Source organism: Neovison vison, chromosome 7 (genome assembly GCF_020171115.1).
Source record: "Neovison vison isolate M4711 chromosome 7, ASM_NN_V1, whole genome shotgun sequence".
Classification (NCBI taxonomy): Eukaryota; Metazoa; Chordata; class Mammalia; order Carnivora; family Mustelidae; genus Neogale; species Neogale vison.
The window spans coordinates 167,659,259-167,680,464 of NC_058097.1; the positions used below are offsets into that span (position 1 = coordinate 167,659,259).

The following is a 21,206-nucleotide window of genomic DNA, read 5'->3' on the forward strand; positions in this document are numbered from 1 at the left end:
ATCGGTCATTGTGAGTTGATGTTGTGATCATGTCTACATCTTGCACCAGTGGAAATGGCCGAGGCATGCGGCGTGATGTCGACGTCATTCATAGCCCCCTGAGTGCTGTGCTACGTGAGGATGTAAAGTTCGGTGGACATGGATTTTTATACAAGACTGGTGAATTGGAGGGATGTTTCCCTCTGTGTGTGGCGTGAATGTAGACAGTAAGGCTTACTATTTCCAGACAGACTCCTCCGGAACTCCTACCAGAGGAGAGGAATCAGGCAAATTTCTTAAAACAGGGGAGCAAATGGGTTCATACCATTCTGTGGGGGACAAGGGGCAAAATGAGGGAGAAAAGTCGATTTCTTTGCTTCCGAGCCTGGGCCAGGAAGCAGATGGCAGATTTGACAGCAATGTGCTTAGCAGAGCTGTCACTCTGGAACAAGCCTTCTTGCCAAGTTGGCAGCAGCTGTGTTTCGGAGTGTGGAAGTTGATTGGACAGGAATTCCAGGCTCCTGGAGGATGTGTGGTCTTCCCATGCGGGTATGCAGGGGAATCTGTGTCATCATTAGGACCAATGAGTCATGGTCAGCTGATGATCAAGAAAACTGAGGCATACGAGATGGTCATGGGTAACTTTTTCAAGGAAGGAAGGAGGGGTTGATGTAGAAAATTCTGTACTTTCTGTTACTGCTTTTGGTCTGAAACTCTTGATGCCTGCTTTTAATGTTTGAAACTGCATTAAATAGCAGAAGGGACTCTTATTTGGGAATCAGAACCTTTGACTGGTTTTCACTACCAACTACAAGCACATCAGTGCTAAAATTACTGTTACTAAGCCCAGTGGCTGGAGATGAAATGATCTTGTGGCTGGAGATGAAATGATGAAATAGACTGAGACCCTGCCCTCACGGAGGTTATAGCTAGCAGGAGAGGTGTATAATGAATTGGGCGACAGAGAGAGAATGTGAGGTGTCAGGGCTGGATCCAGAGATTGTGGAAGCACAAAGTGAGGGCAGTGCACCAGTGCTGGAAGTCAGGAAGAGCTTGCTGGAGGTCAGGCTTATGTTGAAACTGATGGGTATAGAGGATGGGGCGTTGGCCAGGGGAGGGCTGACAAGGCTGCCTATTCTTGGAGAAGATGATAGTATGTGCAGATCCCAGATGCAAAGGAGAAGGCATGGCTGGGGTATCCGTGGATGTTGAATGTTTGCGGGGGTGGGGGGATTAATACAGAGGAATTGATGAGCTGTGAAGCTTGAGAGAGAAGGAAGAGCTACCTGAAGGGCTTTGTTTGCTGCATTAAGGAATTGGGACTATATTCTCAGGGTGTCAGTGATCCATGAGGATTTTAAAGCATGGCCTCATGTTTGTAATTAGCAAAATATGTCTGACTGTTGTATGGGGAAGAACTGAATAAGATTGAGACCAGAACAAGGGAGAAAGGGCAGGCGATTCTACGTTCTAAAGGGGAAGGAATGAAGATAGTTGCAGGTGGTAGGGAATAGACAAAAAGTAGGTTAACTTGAGAAACTTAAGGAGGGAGCAGTGTTGTGATTTGGGTACTGATTGGGCATCGGGTTGAGTAAGAAGGAGAAGTTTAAAGGACCCTAGGTGGTAGGGTGTGGGTGCTGGGGTAGATGACAGTACCATTTAGGAAAGGAGACACTAGAATGGAACACATTCCAGTTGGGCATGGATTTTTGCGGGTCATTTTCCAACAGGAAGCAGACTCTGAAATATTTCCTTGTCCTTATTAGGAAGGATCTCTCAGGACCAGTTCTAGGGTAGAGAGAGATCCTGAAGCAAGCAGAATCAGGCAAGTAAGAGGTTGAACTGCAGTACAGTTACCAAAACACTTCAGTCATTCCTCCGGGGAGTTCTGGAGCCAGAATGACTTTTCAGAAGGATCCCTAGTTGGGGCAAAGGGCAAAGACTTTGCCCTCCTTTACCAACCACTCACTGTATAGGGCTAGCGTAGGGAGAGCATTTGACCTTGGATGAGGGGGCTTGCTTCAAACAAGGGCAAGTCCTAGATCACTGTTCAGCTGATCTGGTCTTCATCAGTTTCCCCAGTAGCTGCAGGAATGAGTCCTTTGGCCATCCAGGGGGAGCTGGGTGGCACACCACCGCATCCACTATGGGATCATGATATTAAGCATAGGAAATCTCAGGGATTTCTTCTTCCTGTGGCTAACAAGAGGATGTTGGAGAAGTTGATTGCTGAGGTCTGTAGATACTTCAGTGTTCCATGAGAGCTGGAAGCTTAGAGAACTAGGAAACTACCAAATTAACTTATTTTTAACAAATGCAGAAATAGAAACTCTAAGAGCTTAGGTTGTTTTTATAAGACGCGGAGTGAGTGGTAGAGATGCTGTAGCATGCATGTCTGCTGTTTCGCCTGAAGGCTAGGGTAGAAGGTGCCTCATCTGTGCAGAAGGAGTCATCAGGCCCTTAGTTCCCCATTCTTGTTGATGTGGCTGGAGACCCAGTAGGGTCAGATCAAATTAACATATTCTGCACTTGTTTAAAATTGCATCAGCAAGTTGAATTGAGGACTGAGTCCCAGGAGAATCTGAATTGAATGGGGTGGAGGGAGTTCCATTTACGTTTTTTACCTTTTCTGCAAGGCCTGCCTCTACTTCATGCCTTCCCTAGTAGCCTGCTAAGCTCACCTTTCCAAAGACAGTCTCTCTAGGGCATTGATAAGTAGGCTGGTTTGGCTTATATTTCTCAATGGTTTTTGAACTTAGTAGGAATATAGAGTATAAGGGCATGCATTTCCCACGATCACAAGAGGACAGAAAAACGGTGTCCTTCTGCATCAGGGCTCAGGTTCTGATGATTGAACATAGAAGTCCCCTTTTACTTACACATTCATTTTATGGCTAGAGTATAAGAATCAAATGTACCACTATTGTGCTCCACAGAGATGACCTCTGCTGCTTCCTTGTTTTCACTTCTGACCACATCAGTTCATTTTCTGGTTCCTGTAGCAGTGACATTGAAATAGCTGTATATCCTCAGAGTGACGGACTGTGGCAGACATAGTGAAGATGACCATTTGACGCAGTTGTCCTTACAACAGTCCTCTCCTCATGTCTTACTACCAAAGTTTTTTTTTTTTTTTTTAAGTAGGTCCCACACCCAGTGTGGGGCTCAGACTGATGACCCTGAGGTCAAGAGTTGCATGGTCCACCAACTGAGCCGGCCAGGCACCCCACAAAGAGATTCTTCCTGTTTAGAATTCACTGAAGCTGGATGGCACCTCTGGGGTCAGTTAGTTGCATAGCATGACTGACCCGTTTTTCTGTTTTTGTTACAGCAAAATGTATCTATGGAGGAAAAGTCCTTGCAGAAGGCCAGCGGATTTTAACAAAGAGCTGCCGGGAATGCAGAGTAAGTTTCCGTCTTAGGATCCCCATCCCTTGTTGGGGGTGGTGGTTACCGGAGAGATCGATGGGCTTTGATAGGGATCTGGAGTTGGCCTGAGTGGGTCCCTGAGGAGAAGGACTCAGTGGGGGTGGGAGAGGGGGAGGGGGCTGCTGTCCAGGATGGGAAGGTCTCACCCACCGTCCTCACTGTGCTAGCTTCTGGTCAGCTGTGGATCAGGTACCTTGGGGGTAGCTACTGAATGATGTGAGAAGGTGAAGGGATCCAGCAGTTACAAGGAGTCAGGGAGCTTGGCAGGTGGCCCTGGGAAAGGGTTTTGAATTGATTTTGGGGGAAATCACTTTGTGATGCCAGCCCTGGAAGGTGTGTATCTCTACTCCCAAGTGTCTTAAAGATTATGAGAAAATGCCTTTCCCCTGCCTGCACCCCCTCCCCCAATCTATTTCTTGGAGTAAGATGTATAGTAGCAGAGATCTTCAGTCATCATTCAGCTAACGTACCTTGATCAACTGCTCCGTACTAGCCTGGTACTAGTCTAGGTGTGTAACGGTGAACACAAACAAGTCCCTGCTTTTATAGAACTTGTAGTCTAGTGGGGGAGACAGATAATAAAAGAAACAATATGTAATATAATGGCAAATCCTATAAAAATACAGAGACTGAAGAGAGAGAGCTTTTGGGTGGGTGTGGGTGGTCTGGGAAGGCCTTTCTGCAGAGGTACTGTTTGAACAAAGTGCGGGAGCTAGCCGTGCAGTTACTGGGGTGAGGGGCCATCCTTGGAGCGGAAGAGTGAGAGACAGAGGGAAGGAAGGGAAGGAGGGAGCATGCGTGTGAGGTGGCGCATTATAGGGAAGCCACAGTCCTACAAGGAAGCGCAGCTAGTTTTGTGGGGCATTTCCAAAGAGACTGACAGGAACGACTTGGGCCTCAGAATAGCCCATCTTTGGACGTGGTTATAACTACACCATTTCATTTGCTTTTCATCACATCCCTGAGGAAAAGAAAGGAATCTCTTTCAAGGATGGAGGAGAATGAGGCATTTAGAGACCTGAAAATGAGCTGGAGGAACTTGAATCTGATTCTTTATTGGGGCCGTGGTTTTGGGGGAGGTGGGTGGAGGTGGGTGGAGGAAAGGCTGTTAAGCTGTTTCCTGTCTCTCACAGGCTAGAATTTACCCCCTCCCCCGGGGCGGGGGGTTAACTCCCTCTGACTTTCCTATTGTATTTCCCATCCCCCCTTTCTTGGCTACCAGTGGGAATGGCAGAGATTTTCTTGCTCCAGAAGGTCTGGTGGGGATGGAGGTACGGTGGTCTTTCTGCATCAGTGGATGCTGTGCGTAGGAGCTCCTCAGTCCATGGCAGAGGCAGGGAGGTGTGGCAGCAAGGGCTCTGTGATCTCTGTCAACAAGGCAGGCCACTGAACTTGGGCACGGGGAGAGCTGGTGGTGGTTGTGGAGGGGGTGGGGCGGTTCTCCAACCTGGGGCCAGCACAGGACCACCTAGGATGTTGGGTGGATCGGATGAGATAAAGCATGTGAAGAACAAGAAACCAACTCTTGTTTCATATATTTTTACCAAGTGTTTTTAGAAGTTGAGATACTGGTTTTTTTTTTGTTATTGTTGTTGTTTTGTTTTTTAACCAAGATGAATAAACTCTTTTCGTAGTCTGGATCAGTTTTGTTCAATTATTGCTGCCCTGCAACAATTCATTAGTGACAATTTTTTGACTTAATGATGTGAGTTTTTGTGTTATTGGAAATTCAGGTTGAAGCACAGTGATTAGTAAAGAACTTGAAAGTGTTTATATTTAACCAATGACAGAGACTGTCACCCTAAATGAGAAAGAAAGGAAGAATTGTATTTTCCCCAACACAGAGTTCTAGGGGTCATAAAATAATGTACTCTAATCAGAAGGATTTAAAAATGTTAATTACCAGGTACTTCTTACCAGAAATAGTTTTGAAAATAAAGTTAAAAAAGGTTTTGTGCCTAATTATGGGGCTGGACTAAATGGATGTAGAGGCACTTACGCTACTGTAATCACAGTTCATATTATTTTCAAAATCATGCAAAGGGGTTTGTCTCTATTGAACCATTTGAAATTATGATCTTGCTCATTAAATATGTTAAAGGTTGATTAGAATTGTCTGATTTAATCAGCAGTCAAGGCAAGCCCTTTTCATTTAAAAAAAAAAAACAACCAACAACTTCTCTGAGTGATTATTTTTTTTTTTAAAGTCTCCATACCATTTTAAATATTTCTTTTAACAAAAGCAAATACATACTCCAGATGCCAAAATCATGAGTATAGAGGAACAAGTACAAGGAAGAGACAGGGAATTGCTCCAGAATCTCCCCATCTAGAGATAAGCGCAAGCAGTTTAATTTTTGACAGCCAAGATGAAATGTAGCTTACCGTCTTGGTTTGGGTTCCCCGAAAAGCAGAACCTACAGTAAAGATTTCAGTACAAATGATCCATTAAAGTAGTGCCCTCAGGAGCCACCGGGAGGGGTGTTGGAGGATAAAGAATGGGGAAAGGCAAGGAACGGATTTCCGGTGAAAGGCATCACATAGCCTGGTTCCAGTAGGGGTATTGGGAGTGTAAATTACACCCCAGCTATGGGCTCCCCTCGAAGTAAAGAGCCTCCCATGCCCATCAGTCCCTGGCTTTGGTTATGAAGTTGGGGATGTAGAACTTGGGAGTAACTGTCTCTGCTTTCTGCCTGGCAGAGGGGCTCCCGTGTCCGAGGAGTGCCTTCTGAGGGTGGCAAGGATGAGCCGTTAGCAACAAAATATTCTGAAGCTGGGGAATGGGCACACGGCACTCCTAAAAGGGATACATCAGTGTCCATCACTCTTACTTATGCAAGGAGGCAGGAGGTAATGCATTAATTTGACAGATAGAAGTAGAGGCATTAATGGTGAGTAAGCATTCTGTTTTCCTCTGCATTAAAGCTTATGCTACATAAAATAATCATACAGATGAAAAGATTATTAATGTCCATGGGTTAGTAATGATTGGTTGGAGTCCCTGTTGCAGAAACTGAGGTATAACTGATAGGCAGAGTGGCTGAGGACCGGTGCCAACTCTTGAGGCTGGATGGCACCCAAATGTGGCCTGGCTTGAGGGGTGAGAAGGGAACGTTGGCTGTGAAGGAGACTTGGCATACCTAGCGGGCTACATTCTCAGATCTTAGGACCAGTTTTAAGATAAGAGAAAAGCAAGAGATCTGGATAACTTGGATCTGATCAGGAAACCAAGAACAAGGAGGATGAAAAGAAACTACAAGGAATGTCAGGGGCAGGACTGTCAGGATGAAAATGACAAGAAAGGGGAGAAAGCCATGGTGCATATTATCCAAAGGATGAGTTGTTAGAAATCAAATTGGTATGCTCATCATTGTTGATGTTCCTAATTAGGAATGGATGTGCCTGGTGAAGTGGGAGTTCCTGTCCCATGGTCCACAGGAAACATAGCATCTCAGAAATGGGAAACTTTCTCTCCCCCGTCCTTCCCTTCTGTCCAACTCCCTCCTTGTCCCCCATCTATGTTAAAAAGTATCTTTTCACCTTAAATGAGACTCCTTTTCAAGCTTGAGTCTTAGTTGACTTAAACAGCTTCTTAGGAATAGGAGAGAAAAACCTCAATATTTAAGATAAAATACTCTCAAACCCTTTTTTTAATAATGGTCTAATTTTTAGAATTCAGAATAAAACTAAACACAGATGCTAGGGATGTTACCAAAAAAGACCTTTGGTGAATGAGGTCATAAAGATTCACCAGGTGAATATTTAAAATTTTATTGTAAGCGATTTTATTACCATACAGGGAAAAATCTAGTGTTCCTCTAACCCTCACTCCGGTCATTCATACTTGGATAATTTGGCTCTTGCCTGTTTTGTCTGCCAGGAAAGTCTCTTCTTCCTTATACTGTTATTCAAATGTGGCGGCATCTTTATCATTTCTTTCTACCTGGGTAGCATGATTCTCTGACGACACATTATCATACCTTAATTATAGAACTTTTTTTAGCACTTACCGTACTGGTTAAGGGCTTTCCGTTGAGATTGTCCTTTCTTCCTGCACTCCAGCTAGGGACTTGCCAAGCACAAGGAAGACGTGTCGCGTAGCTTTGGGTTCTCGGTGCGTGTGATCCTTGAGTGCTAAAGCGGGCTCCTAGAAGCTCACGCGCGGAGCGCTCATTTTATAGAACTTCCCCGCTCTTTTCAGGGATACCATGTTGGCGATTCTAAATTGGTCATCATCAGAATGTTCATACCACAGAAATCCACAAACCCTACAAATTAGGGCTCCCCGTCCAACAGCCCATTGTTATCTTAGCAGCGAACCACTGTTAGTGACTTTCTGCTGCGCAGAACTTACCCGAAGATTACTGGTTGACGTCAAGGCTGTTTAGACCTAGGAAAAGATGCTTTCTCTGCCAGGAGTCTCCTCAGTTTCATCTGCGACTTTGTCATTATTGTGGGATTCCTGGGAGGACTGTTAATTACTGAAGCTTGTTATCACTGCGGGCTGTTGACAGCGTGCCTTATAGATTTGTATCCTCAACTAAAAAATACGAACATTGTTTTGTTTCCCGATGATTTGGCTTCCAGGATGGCGTTTTAGTAAAAATCACAGAAGCGTGCCCTCCTTTGAACTGCTCCGAAAAGGACCACATTCTCCCAGAGAATCAGTGCTGCCGTGTCTGTAGAGGTAAGGGGGGGCTTGGTGGTGGGGCTGTGGGTGGGATGGGGGGCGGCGCATGAGGGTTTAATGCATAGTGTGAAGGTTGTAACAGGGGTTCCGCTCTGCTCTGCTGCCTTGAAGCTTGTGTATCCTACTTACCTTTCTCAGCCTTGTTGCCTCAGTTATAAACCGAGGGTAATGATAGTCTTACTACTCAGGCCTGCCGGGAGGGTTAAACGGAAAATGCCTAAGTACCTAGTATCATGCCTAGCGTGTGATAAGTGTTCTGTAAGTGACAGTTCCTGTAAGAAGAACGATTGTGCCTGCAACAATGGTTATTATAATCCTCATCGTTGTTAGATTTTTCTCATGGTGGCATTGCTAGGCATACTGTTTAGCCCTTTCTGTGAACCAATTTCTGTATCGGAGAGACCTATAGTGAATCTGTTCTCAGAGAATTACATGCAACTTTTTTACTTCATGCAAGGAAAAAGAAAAAAAAAAAAGGCTTTAGGGCGCCTGGGTGGCTCAGTGGGTTGGGCCGCTGCCTTCGGCTCGGGTCATGATCTCAGGGTCCTGGGATCGAGTCCCGCATCGGGCTCTCTGCTCAGCGGGGAGCCTGCTTCCCTCTCTCTCTCTCTGCCTGCCTCTCCATCTACTTGTGATTTCTCTCTGTCAAATAAATAAATAAAATCTTTAAAAAAAAAAAAAAAAGGCTTTAGCCAAGTAACACCTAACTGCTAATTCATTCTCTGGCAGATATTGTTTTGCTTCCTTTTCCCGGACTTTTCTTTTTTTCCCACATTTTGTCATCTTCAAACCCCAGATCACATAACCTTTCCTCTCTGAAAGGACTCATTGTGGTAGAATTGCGTGGACGGGGAGGACCTAAAATTGGTTCAAAATCTTATGGAACAAATCCAGTCAAAATCCCCTCTGTTACGTAGAAGTTGTACCCACTGCACATCCTTTTCTATATTCTCAAATACTTATGGAGTTGGGTCCTTCCAGGCTCTCCCTTAAATCTTCTAGACCATAGTGGTTTAGCTTAGGTCACTCCATATTTCACTTTGTTCTATCTTTTCTCTAGCACAAGGTTTGGCAGATATTGTCTGTCAAGGGCCACAAAGTAATTGTTTTAGGCTTTGTGCTCCAGAAGGTTTCTGTTGCAACAACTCAACTCAGCTCTTTGGCCAAAGTAACCAAGACAATAGGTGAATGAATGTGATTGTTAGAATACAGTTTCATTTACAAGAGGAGATAGCAGCCCATAATTTGTTGACCTCCTCCTCTAGCATCCTCAGATGTGCAGGAATGTTCAATGTTTTATCATGGAGTGTTCAGCTTCTGTGGTGGTTTCTCTGCTTGGTCATGAGAAAGCTACATTTTGATAAAAATTCCTAGGACAGGGGTGCCTGGGTGGCTCAGTCATTAAGTGTCTGCCTTCGGCTCAGGTCATGATCTCAGGGTCATGGGATTGAGCCCCGCATTGGACTCCCTGTTCAGCGGGAAGCCTGCTTCTCCCTTTCCTGCTCCCCCTGCTTGTAGTCTCTCTCTTGATGGCTCTCTCTCTGTCAAAAAAATAAATAAAATCTTAAAAAAAATTCCCAGGGCATCTTAGTATGTTGATAGCCAAGAATGGCTAACCATGCCGTCAGAATATCTCCCCCAATCCATCTGCCTTTTGGCTACAAGCATCTTAACCCCTGAGATGTTGTAGAAACACCTAAAGATTGACTGGGACTTCCAGAGGGATGCATTTATTAGTAACCGCGATAGGGCTGTCTAAGGTAGGTCTAATAATTTAATGCAAAATCCATCACTTGCTATTTGTGAAGGTGCCAAGCAAGACTCCGTTTATGTAAATCCTTCCTGATTTATGATTTCATTAGAGCAGAATCATTGATTATCCCACTGAAACTCAAGAGGAATTTTGCTGCTCTGACCCAGTTTACAATAGACTTGGTGTCAAAGCTTCTGCTAATTCTTCTCCAGAATGTGTGCACTTCTTTATCACCGAAGACACTGAGAGATGGGATCTCTCACTGAAAAACAGATTGATTCAGGGTCCCACTGCTGCAACCTGGTGGCTTTTAGCAAACCTTGACACAGCTTTGAGGGAAAAGGGGGAGGCAGGAGTAAAATTTCCTAGATTATATTATAGCTAGGACCAGTTTGTGAAACTGAGGATTTTCTTCTTTCTCCTGATTCCTTCTTGGGCAGGAAACTACCAGCTATGTTGGGAGGAGGCTGCTGACAGTTCTTTTGGAAGTGTTTGTGTCCAAGAGGGTTGGTTATTCTCTTTGACACCTCTACATTTCAACAGGAACAAGACAGTGTCTTCAGAAAAGATAGGATAAGGAGGGCCCTTTGCTGGGGAATGGGTTGAATTAAACCATTCAGGTATATGGGTTCTCTTATTCACTCCCAACTCAGAGTTCAGACTGGGAATGGAGGAAGCATTATTGTAGACAGAGGGCTTTTCAGCCCCATTTACTGTTGTTACCATCCCTTCTGTCAACCCAGAGCAGAGCTCAGAACATCCAGCCCACTTGTCCACATGCTGGCGCTTGCTCTGGCTAGCAGACAATCAGAAAAGAAAAGGAGAATTTTTTTTTTTTTTTTTTTTCCCAGTGCAGTGGGTTAGTCTCTTCATTCTGAAAATGCAAAACTTAAATGAAGATTGACAAAAAAGCAACTCAGGTGAGCTCCAAGGCGTGTTGTCTCAAACTATGCTGTCCATGAACTTAATTCCAGATCCCCCCCTTTTTAAAGATTTTATTCATTTATTTGACAGACAGAGATCATAAGTAGGCAGAGAGGCAGGCAGAGGGACAGGAGGAAGCAGACTCCCTGCTAAGCAGAGAGCCGACTCGGGGTTTGATCCCAGGACCCTGAGATCATGACCTGAGCTGAAGGTAGAGGCTTAATCCACTGAGCCACCCATGTGTCCCAATTCCAGATCTCTTTTTTTGTTTGTTAGTTTTTAAATTTTTATTTCTTTTCAGCGTAACAGTATTCATTGTTTTTGCACCACACCCACTGCTCCATGCAATCCATGCCCTCCATATAATACCCACCACCTGGTACCCCAACCTCCCACCCCCCGCCCCTTCAAAACCCTCAGATTGTTTTTCAGAGTCCATAGTCTCTCATGGTTCATCTCCCCTTCTAATTTCCCTCAACTCCCTTCTCCTCTCCATCTCCCCATGTCCTCCATGTTATTTGTTATGCTCCACAAATAAGTGAAACCATATGATAATTGACTCTCTCTGCTTGACTTATTTCACTCAGCATAATCTCTTCCAGTCCCGTCCATGTTGCTACAAAAGTTGCGTATTCATCCTTTCTGATGGAGGCATAATACTCCATAGTGTATATGGACCACATCTTCCTTATCCATTTGTCCGTTGAAGGGCATTTTGGTTCTTTTCACAGTTTGGTGACCTCTTAATTCCAACTATCTCCCAAGAAGATCTTCAGAAGTAGCATCATAATCTTTCATAATATCATGGGAAATATTGCTCCCCTTGGACTTCTTCTACCTTTTCCTCTGTGTTGATGTTTTCTGCGTCTTGCCAGAAGAGGAGGGGTTGGTTCATTTCTGTTCTGACAAGACCTGGAAAGCCCACTGGGCCTTTTCAAAAGCCTGTTATTCAATCCTCCCTTCCCCCGCCAGCTTCCTCTCTGTAAAACAGAAAGTAATGAAAAGGTGACAAACACTCAATTTCTATGTAAAGTAATTTTTAGCCTGCATATGGAGAGGCTGTACCATTTGCTTTGTGTATTGAGATTGCCTACTGACTGGCAGGCAGTAAGTGAGCAATGAGGCTGGCCTCTGATGACCCGAGATGCGTGTTTTGGGGACGAGCACCCGAGCACCCGGCACCTTGGTGTGACTTCAGCTGTGTGGCTTCTGACACCCAGCTGTTACTGATTATAGAAACCCAAGCAGCTATAGTCTTGCTCAATACCTGCATGGAGGGCCTTTAATTAGCATATTTATCATCTCTGTCTGTCTTACTGTGAATGTCAGGTCATTAGTCTGAGGGAAATCACCCTATGAGAGCGTATCATTCCTTAGAAGTCTGGATCACAGCCTTCTTCAGGCCTGCTTAGGGAACGGATGTTTTCTGGGGTTTATTTTCATTAGGACTCCATTGAGCCACCTGACCCAAGAAGGTCTAGACTGAGAATGTAAGACAATGAAGAAAGTGCTTCTTGCTTTCTGCCCTAGTTGGCTGGCCATAAAATATTCAGAAAGTGCTCATTTTTTTTTTTTTAATGTTTCAATGATTGTATCTTATGAATTCTTTAAGTACAGGAAATGAGGTAGATGGAGAAACATTCTGACCACATGGAATAATTCTGTCACTGTCCTGTCTGTGACTTGGAAGGAAATGATTTTTAGTACCAGCTATGTTGTTGGCTCAGTGTATTTCTTAAACAAATTATGTTCAACCCATTTTGCTGAGTTATAGCTCATTGCCTTGATTCTGAAACTAATTTTTGTTGAGTCATGCCCATTTTCTTAGGTAGTTATACAGTTTGCCATTGCCTCCCTCTCCCCCATGACTAATCAAGAGAGAGAGATTAAGATTTCTCCTGAGTTTCTCTCTTTGTAGGAATTAAAACTAAGACCACAGAGTTAAGAATAACAGACTCTGCCAGACTTGTGGCATTCACTGTCTCAACAGAACGGATGTCCAGATGCTTCTTTGACTCTTGGGTCATACCAAATGCTGTAACTAATTCCTCTGCCCTTTAAAGAGAAATGAAGGTAATCAGGTGAACTGGTGGCTAAATCCACAGGGCAGTTGGTGCAGCCAGGGTGTCCCTAAGGAAGGGACTAAATGACAGTTAGGGAGGACAGAAGCCCAAAGAATAGTAATAGACGTTGGCAGGAGGATACCATTCTGCAGTTGCTGGAGCCCAGGGTACCCATCACCACCAGTAACATCCAGAATAGCCCTAATCCCCGCTGAGGTTTCTCTCTGCTGCCTCAGGATAGTTTGTGCCAACAGCGTGCAATTCGCTTACCTTCATCATTATGTTAAGGCAATGGCTGTAGCGGGAGCCTGACCACTTAAAGTGTGAGACAAAAGGGGGGAGTGGGCACTGGAGTGATATCTATGCTCCTGCTTGGAAGAAGTAATGAAAGTGTGAATGTAGCCCCAGAAGAACAAGACTGCTCATGAATCGTCAGTGGGCTCCATTAAAGGGGGGCGAAAAGGCAACCGTCTTGACCACACGTCCTCCACGCTGCTCCAGGAAAACACACCGATCATTTGGCCCATTCCAGAATTCTTGACACACTCCTCATAATTGATTCTAATTGTAGCTTCAATGTCGCTAGTGACTTTGGAGGGTTTTCCACTGCGTGTTTAAGACTTGCGGTGTTGGGAAAAAAGTTCTTGCCAACATCTGTTCCCAGTGTGTTGATCTGTAATTTTAATTCATGCTCACTTGCCTTGTCATCTGGCCTGGACTGAAATGAGTTGAGATTATTTGTTCTATTTAAGATTTTATGCTCTTCAATTAAGTCCTCTGAAGACTTTTGGCATCGTATGATTTCCCCCCCAGTCTTCCTCATCATTCTAGTCTCCAGCAGAATTTGTAATTGACATGGTTTTAGAGAGAGGGTTTTCAGGGTATTTGAGACTAAAAGAGGCCTGGGAAAGAGGCACTTAATGAGTATATTATCTAGTGCCTATGTAGAGGAACTGGCAGTTCGCAGCTAGGGCAGGTCCTGTGCATACTGAGAGCTGGAATCTGATCACCCTCCCAGCAGCCATGGGCTGAGGTGGGCTGGAAAGACAGGGCTCTCTGCTCAACTGTTGAGGGTGGGAGTGGAGGGCATTTGGAGATGAGTACAATCTCCGGACATCGGAGACTTTCACAGCCGTGAAAGTACTGTAATGTATCAGGGCCCACGGAGCCTCTAGAAGGAGACACATTGTCTCAGAGAGAAGATCTGAAACTATGGGCAGGCTGCTTTGGATAGGGAGACCCTTAAGTATAGACTACTGTAAAAGAGATGGTTTGCTATCTAAGAGAGAATCTGGGAGAGTCCAGAGCTCAGTCTCTACTGGGCTCATCCTATAGGCCTAACCCTGTCAACAAGGAGGCAATAGAATGTTCTTACCTCCAAGGGCCTAGGCTTCTATGGTATGTGTGTTGGTTGTGGAGTACGTATGGGTGTTGAGTTTTCATAAAGGATCTTTGGGCCATATCCCTTCCAGGTATTCCGTGGGTGGAGTTATCTCTTTACCAGTGATGCACACGGAATATACTATACTTCACATACCTTAGTTCTTATGTGACTTCCAAGGTTGGGCAAGCAGAAGTGATGGGAAAGCTTTTCTGGGATGTAAGTTAGGAGTGCTTTTTTTCATTGTCCAGATACATCATTTCAGAGGCAACTTGCTTGACCTAAAGGAGGACATGTTAGGGGTAGGAGATTGGGGGCAAGAAAGGATGCTCTTGATGGAATCAAACTTGAGCTGCGGAGACAAATCAAATCTTGTCCAAGGCTAGTGGCCTACTGATTCCTTGTGGAAGTCAGAGTAGTGAATCATAAAGATGCTTGTCCATTATTGACTATGGAAGCCAGAGATGCGGCTGAACGGATGAATGGTTTTGCTATCATTATAAAAAGTGTAGGGTGGGATCTAGAGAGTGGCAGTGTGTGTGTGTGTGGGGGGGGGCTCATTATAATATGCAGGGTGCTGATATGCAGATGAGGCTGGTGGATTTAAAGACAGCAAGTTGTTAATGTTATGGTCTTCCAGGGACAACAGAACTCTAAATACAGGAAGGACCATTAGGGGAGTTCACGTTTTAGACTGTTCACAACTAAGAAGTGTGACCTCAGCATTTCTGTTGCTTCACTAATTTCCTTGAACATGATATGGGCACATGCTGCTTCATGTGTCTGGGACTCCTCCTACCCTTTGTCCAGTCAGCCTCACTCAGCCTTCACATGGCTTTAGATCTTGTATTAGGACCCTTTTCTAGGATACATTCTTGAAGCACCTTGTTCCTCTCCATCAGAGCATCTCCGTACAACCCAGTACTGCACGTCGGTCATTCCTGCGTGTGTGTTGGATGACTGAGAGCACAGTTATGCCTTTCACAGCATTTTTATTGTTGTTGTTCTCTGTTTTTTGCCTCACACAGTGCCTGGGTACCCAGTAGGCACTTGTCAAATGGATAAATGGTGCCCATGCTAGGAACTAAAATTAAGGAGGCATTCACATAAGACCTGGAATCTCATTTCTGTAGAGAATGTGTCTTCCTCTGAGTATCTTCTCATGGTCATCATTTGAGGCCAAGCTCCAAGTGGGTCTCACCCACCTTAATATCTTATTCAGGGGTGATACACTGTCATGGGATTAAGTTAAATTTCTTCTGACTTGGTGTATTCAGGTGGCAAGCTACCGTGGAATGTGTCCTGGAGAAAGAAACAAGGTTTGTTCTTTTGGAAAGATCAGGACACGTCATGGACTAGAGAATGCTAATGGCTGGAGGAGTCCTGGTCTCTTTAGGCCAGGGTTAGCATTCCTGGAATGGGAATGTCCCTTGATGATTAAAATGCTGGCTGGGCAGTCATGTGGGATGGGGTGGAGAGGCGGGATATTAGAATCATATTGGGGTTTTTAGCCCTATTCCAACCAGCTGTGTCACTAGAGGAGATAGTTAACATCTTTGAGCCTTGGTGTATTTATCTTTAAAACACTCAATCCTTGCTTTGGAGGACTGAGAAGATTTAGTCATTAACTAAACAAATATTTCTCGACTGCCTATAAGGTATTTCATATTGCCTTAGGCATGAGGTGACCAAACTTCACAGTCCTTTGTCTTGAAGAAATGAGCTTCTAATGAGATAAACATTATGTAAACACAGAAATAAATACATAATAATTGTGATCACTGCTATGAGCAAGAATAATCAGGTGGTATGGAAGAAAATAATGGGGCTTTCTTCAGACTAGGGAGACAAGGAAGACTTCTCTGAAGAGCTTATGTTTAAGCTGGGACTTGAAGGCTGAGTAGAAATTACTCTGGCAGTGATGTGTAATCATGTTGTGAGTCGGTGGAGCAAGCTTGTAAAGACTGAATCTGGAAAGAGGTAGGAAGACTAGAAGAACTAAAAAGGCTGGAGAGGAATGATGGAGGGAGAGAGGGAGTCTTGTTTGTTGACTCAAGTCCAAGTTAAAGATTTTTGTATTTTTCTTCAGTAAAATGGAAGCTGTAGAAAGATTTTTTTAAGGGGAAGAGTGAAGTGACTCAATCTGTTCTAAAAGAATCCCTTTGTTTGCAAAATGGATTAGAGACTGGGCAAGAAGGGGAACAGGAAGCCAAATGAGGCCATGTCCATTTGAGAGATGATAATAGTTTGGATTAGGATGGGTTTTTCTTATTACAGTGAAGTGGAGGAGGAAATGATGTGTTCAGGAGATTTTTACAACATAAAATTAACGTATGCAATTCAATTTGAGAACATGAAGCCTCTACCCAGTTTTGTACAGTTGAAGTAAATCATAACTTGACCTGAGCAGGTAATTTCTATTTCTTTTCTCTATTCCCTGCCCCCACCACTGCTGAAAAGTATCAGGGTCTCATTTTCATGGTGTTTCATAAATTTTCCCCAAGTGTTTATGTTCACAGCTTTCCCCAAATGCTGACCAATTGGAAAGCTCTTCAGGAGTTCCATTTTTAGGATGGCATTGTTGATCAATGTAAGGAAATTAAGGTGATTTTGGTGATTAGCAACTTAGGCTTGGGCTGGTAGGTTTGTGGTTTAAAAGTAAAAGGTGGAACTCTCAAACTTTAAAACTTAGAAAAGAAAATGTTTTTTCGGTTGATGTAGGTAGATGTGTTTAAAAAATTTCTATAAAGGAGCACCTGGGTGGCTCAGTGGGTTAAAGCCTCTGCCTTCAGCTCAGGTCATGATCCCAGGGTCCTGGGATCGAGCCCCGCATTGGGCTCTCTGCTCAGCAGGGAGACTGCTTCCTCCTCTCTCTGTACCTGCCTCTCTGCCTGCTTGTGATCTCTGTCTGTCAAATAAATAAAGAAAACCTTTAAAAAAAATTCTATAAAAATTGACACAATATTTTTAACTTACATTCCATGAAGCATGTGAAGAATGACATGCAACAGAACCATATATTTTAATAACTCTGTTTAGTGTTAAAGGTTAAGTTGTGTTAGAGAAATTGGCTATATATTTGCCTCTAGAGGAACATGGTGTAGTTCTCTGCATATTTATAGATTCCTTTGTTCCAGATCACACTTAGTGTGGCCTGATACGTATTTAAGTGTTTGAAGTGACTTAGGCATATTAGGAACCTGGAGGGTGGGGCAGTATATTTGAGGGGTCAGGGCAAAGAGGACTCCTAGTTTTCTGGTTTAGGTGGATAAAGGTACTGAAGATGAATGTGAAGAGCCCAGAGAATGTGGATTTGGGAAGTAACATCAAACATCAAACGTTTGGTTCTAACTCAGGGACCTGTGAGTGCCTGCAGGACATCCAGATGCATTTTGGCTCTAACAGTATAGTCTATAAAGTGGGATATGCTGGATAGTCAGTGCTATTTCCTATGCTCTAGAGGGGACTCTGAGCCTTTACTGTTGTTTCTAGGGAAGAGTAAATGTTATCAACCAGGGGCCAGGAATAATGGGGTGCAAGCATTGCCCTACACTCAGTTTCTGCAGAGAATGGATTGGTAGAACCTGCAGTTGGGTCCTGAGTGGACCCATTTAGAAACCTTTCATAGGACATAGATGGGTTATAATCCACTGAGTGTAATCGTTAGTTGTCTAATGACAACTACTAAGTGTAATCATTAGTTGTCTAATGACAAATACTAAGCTTCCAAGTATTTAAATTGCAGAAGGATTATTTTCTTAGTGTTCTTCACAAGACCTTCAGAATGAAGTCACAAGACCTTCAGAATCAAATCCTGACTACGGTAACTTGGATAAAAAAAATTTCACGTCTCAACCACATTTTCCTAATGTGTACTGTAAGGATGACTAATTTTTTGGAGTGTTGAGGGTTTTGCGAGGTAAGGTGTTCAGTAGGCTTAGCGCTATACCTGGTGTGTTGGAAGAAGTCAGTAAATAGCAGTTTCTATAATTAAGATGTTTTCTGTGTTTGTGCTAGTGTAGTTAAAAGAACTTGCCATATTCCTCTATTACAGGAGAATAATTCGGAGGTGCAAGGCACTTATTAAAAATAGTCAAGTAAAAAGTCAAGTAGAAGAACTTGAATATCGGGCTGTGTGTGTGTGTATTCCACAATCTAGTCACAGTTTCTAATTTTGGAAAAAAAAATTGATTTAAGAAAGAGGGTGACTTTCAGTAGTCTCGTGCATCAGACTCTGTTGATAAACAGAGGAAGGAAAAATAATGCCAGGGGCTAGCTAGAGGACTTGTTGAGGAGATTGTGGTGGCAACCAAAGACAAATATCCAGGAAAGGAAGGATCTGTATCCTAAATGTCATGCTATGGAAACACATCAGATAAGAAAGACAGATCCTTTAGAAGGATTCTGAAGTGTGGAGAAGCGAGGATTTATGACGTGGCAGCCAGTTCCGATGCTGGGGTGGGGTTTAAGGAATGAGGATGTCCAGCTGGGGTGATGAAAGTGTCCTAAACCTGGATTGTGGTCATGGCTTCACAACTGTATAAATTTATTAAAAATCATCAAAGCGGGGGCACCTGGGTGGCTCAGTGGGTTAAGCCGCTGCCTTGGGCTCAGGTCATGATCTCAGGGTCCTGGGATCGAGTCCCGCATCGGGCTCTCTGCTCAGCAGGGAGCCTGCTTCCCTCTCTATCTCTCTGCCTGCTTCTCCATTTACTTGTGATTTCTCTCTGTCAAATAAATAAATAAAATCTTTAAAAAAAAATCATCAAAGCGTATCTTTATATAGAGGTGAGTTTTATGGTATGTAAATTACACCTCAATAAAAATGCTTAGAGAAAGAAAAATGGTGACTAGCAAACCAGTCACATTGGCCTTCCAGTTGGTTCAGAGGGTAGAGGCATTAAATACCACAATAGATACACTGGTCTGTTCATTCACTCGTTAATTTACCCTCCTCCGTTTCTGGCTGGCCATAAGTCTCTCCATCTCTAAGCCATCCATCCAATTACCCTTTTGTGGGACGCTTTGGTTGAGAGAAATGAATCAGACATAGACCCTGATTTAAAGAAGTTGGAGTGATCAAAGTGAGGATTTTTTGTTAAAAGTGGTTGAAATTTCTGCACAGAAAATAGAGATATATTGAGAATGAGAAGAAATGTAAATTGTGGTCTGTTTGAACCTACACATACAAAAAGGAGATCTTCTTTATCTTTTGGATGTCGAGTGCTTAAGGAACTTGTTGCTTTGGGGAGTGCAGTGGAATGGTCTAGTGAGGAATAACCTTGGCCTCAGACCTGGTTCTGGCTCTGTGTGCCTACCACGACTAGCTTCTCCAAGCTGCGACTGCCTCCTCTTTAAAATACAATATTAATTTCAGTTTTCATAGGGTTGTTAATAGAATTGAATGGGCCAATGCCTGTAAAACACTTGAGTGTCTGGCATATAGTATGTAATCAATAAATGTTATTATTATTATATCAGTGGCAGATTCTTTGACACTCTTCAGATGTACCCCTCTTCCTCACGGGTTGGAGTCCCCTTCCTTTCTGTAGGATTTGCTCCTCACCTCTCCTCATGTTTCTTTCTTTCTTTTTTTTTTTTAAAGAAATAGTTTTATGGGGCGCCTGGGTGGCTCAGTGGGTTAAAGCCTCTGCCTTTGGCTCAGGTCATGATCCCAGGTCCTGGGATCGAGCCCCGCGTCAGGCTCTCTGCTCAGCAGGGAGCCTGCTTCCTCCTCCCTCTCTCTCTGCCTGCCTCTCTGCCTACTTGTGATTTCTATCTGTCAAATAAAATAAAAATAATAAAAAAATCTTTAAAAAAAAAGAAATAGTTTTATTATGGTATAACTGAAATACAGTAAATTGCACATATTCAAAGTGTACAATTTGATAAGGTTTTTTAAAAATTTTTTATTTTTTATAAACATATATTTTTATCCCCAGGGGTACAAGTCTGTGAATCGCCAGGTTTACATACTTCACAGCACTCACCATAGCACATACCCTCCCCAATGACCTCCTCATGTTTCTATCTGTGATGAACCCAACGTCAAGTTTTATATCCTCTAGAAGTGCTTTCTGCTTCCCTGAATCACTGATTATTTATACCTTTCACATCTCACTTAACATAGATTGCCTTGTTTACACTACCCCTGTATCTGGCATGTAATATATTAGCTTGTAATTTTCCTTGTGTGCAGAGAACAGGTTTCACTCATCTTTATTTTGCTCCCATAAGCTTGTGTGGTGCCTCCATCCGCAGAAGCAGATGCCCCATAAATAAAGATCATTCACTCCTGCAGAAAGGCAAGTGGGCAGGACTAAGTACTGCTTGAAAGAAGGCCTGGGTTAATGAATGAAACATAGGCTTTTGGCACAGTGGTCAGGCCCCACCAAAGTAGATTTGACATGAAGGTTGGTTTGTCCCATGGGCCCTTCATTGTCCTTGAAATACAATTTACCCAACCCCCTTCATTGTGGATTGACATGGCATACGCTTGATAAAGATGCGTTGGGACATCAACATTGTTTGAGTGGCTTTTTTTTCCTGCCTGTCAAATGCACACAGAAGGAAAAGGACAGTTGCAGTCTCCCGGAAAGTAAAAGAAGAAACAAAGAATACATGTCATAATGGATGCACGTATGACCTTGAGTCAGGCTTCCCAATGCAAGAAAACGTGACAACGTAATTATTGATCAGTTCTGACATGGGGAAGGAAGTCCAGGCATTTTCTCTGGTAGTGAGAGCTAAAAATTGCCTCTTCGGTAGCAAAAGCAAGTCTTTTTATTTGTAATGGTTGTTTTAAGCCTTTAAAACCCTCCTAGAAGTGTTTTTGAATGGCAGAGGTTGCAGATTTCCAATAAGTTAAGCTTTTGCTCTGATTTTGGTTGAGGGGGGAAGTTAGCAGATCGCAGGTAGTGAGGCTGAATCTGATACTGAGCTCACCTATGGCTTTGGGTTCACTCTCTGATGTCCTGAGGAACAGTT

The 21,206-nt window shown here is 43.6% G+C and overlaps 1 protein-coding gene across 2 annotated transcripts in view; it reads left to right on the plus strand.

The window, feature by feature from the left end:
- The window catches only part of NELL1 (neural EGFL like 1), an 830,042-nt gene that overhangs the window by 197,597 nt on the left and 611,239 nt on the right, over nucleotides 1-21,206 (plus strand). For both annotated transcript variants that reach the window (XM_044258965.1, XM_044258966.1), the window contains exons 10-11: nucleotides 3,311-3,384; nucleotides 7,996-8,095. In XM_044258965.1, coding sequence (XP_044114900.1) covers nucleotides 3,311-3,384; nucleotides 7,996-8,095 — 174 coding nt within the window. The remainder of the gene's footprint in view (nucleotides 1-3,310; nucleotides 3,385-7,995; nucleotides 8,096-21,206) is intronic.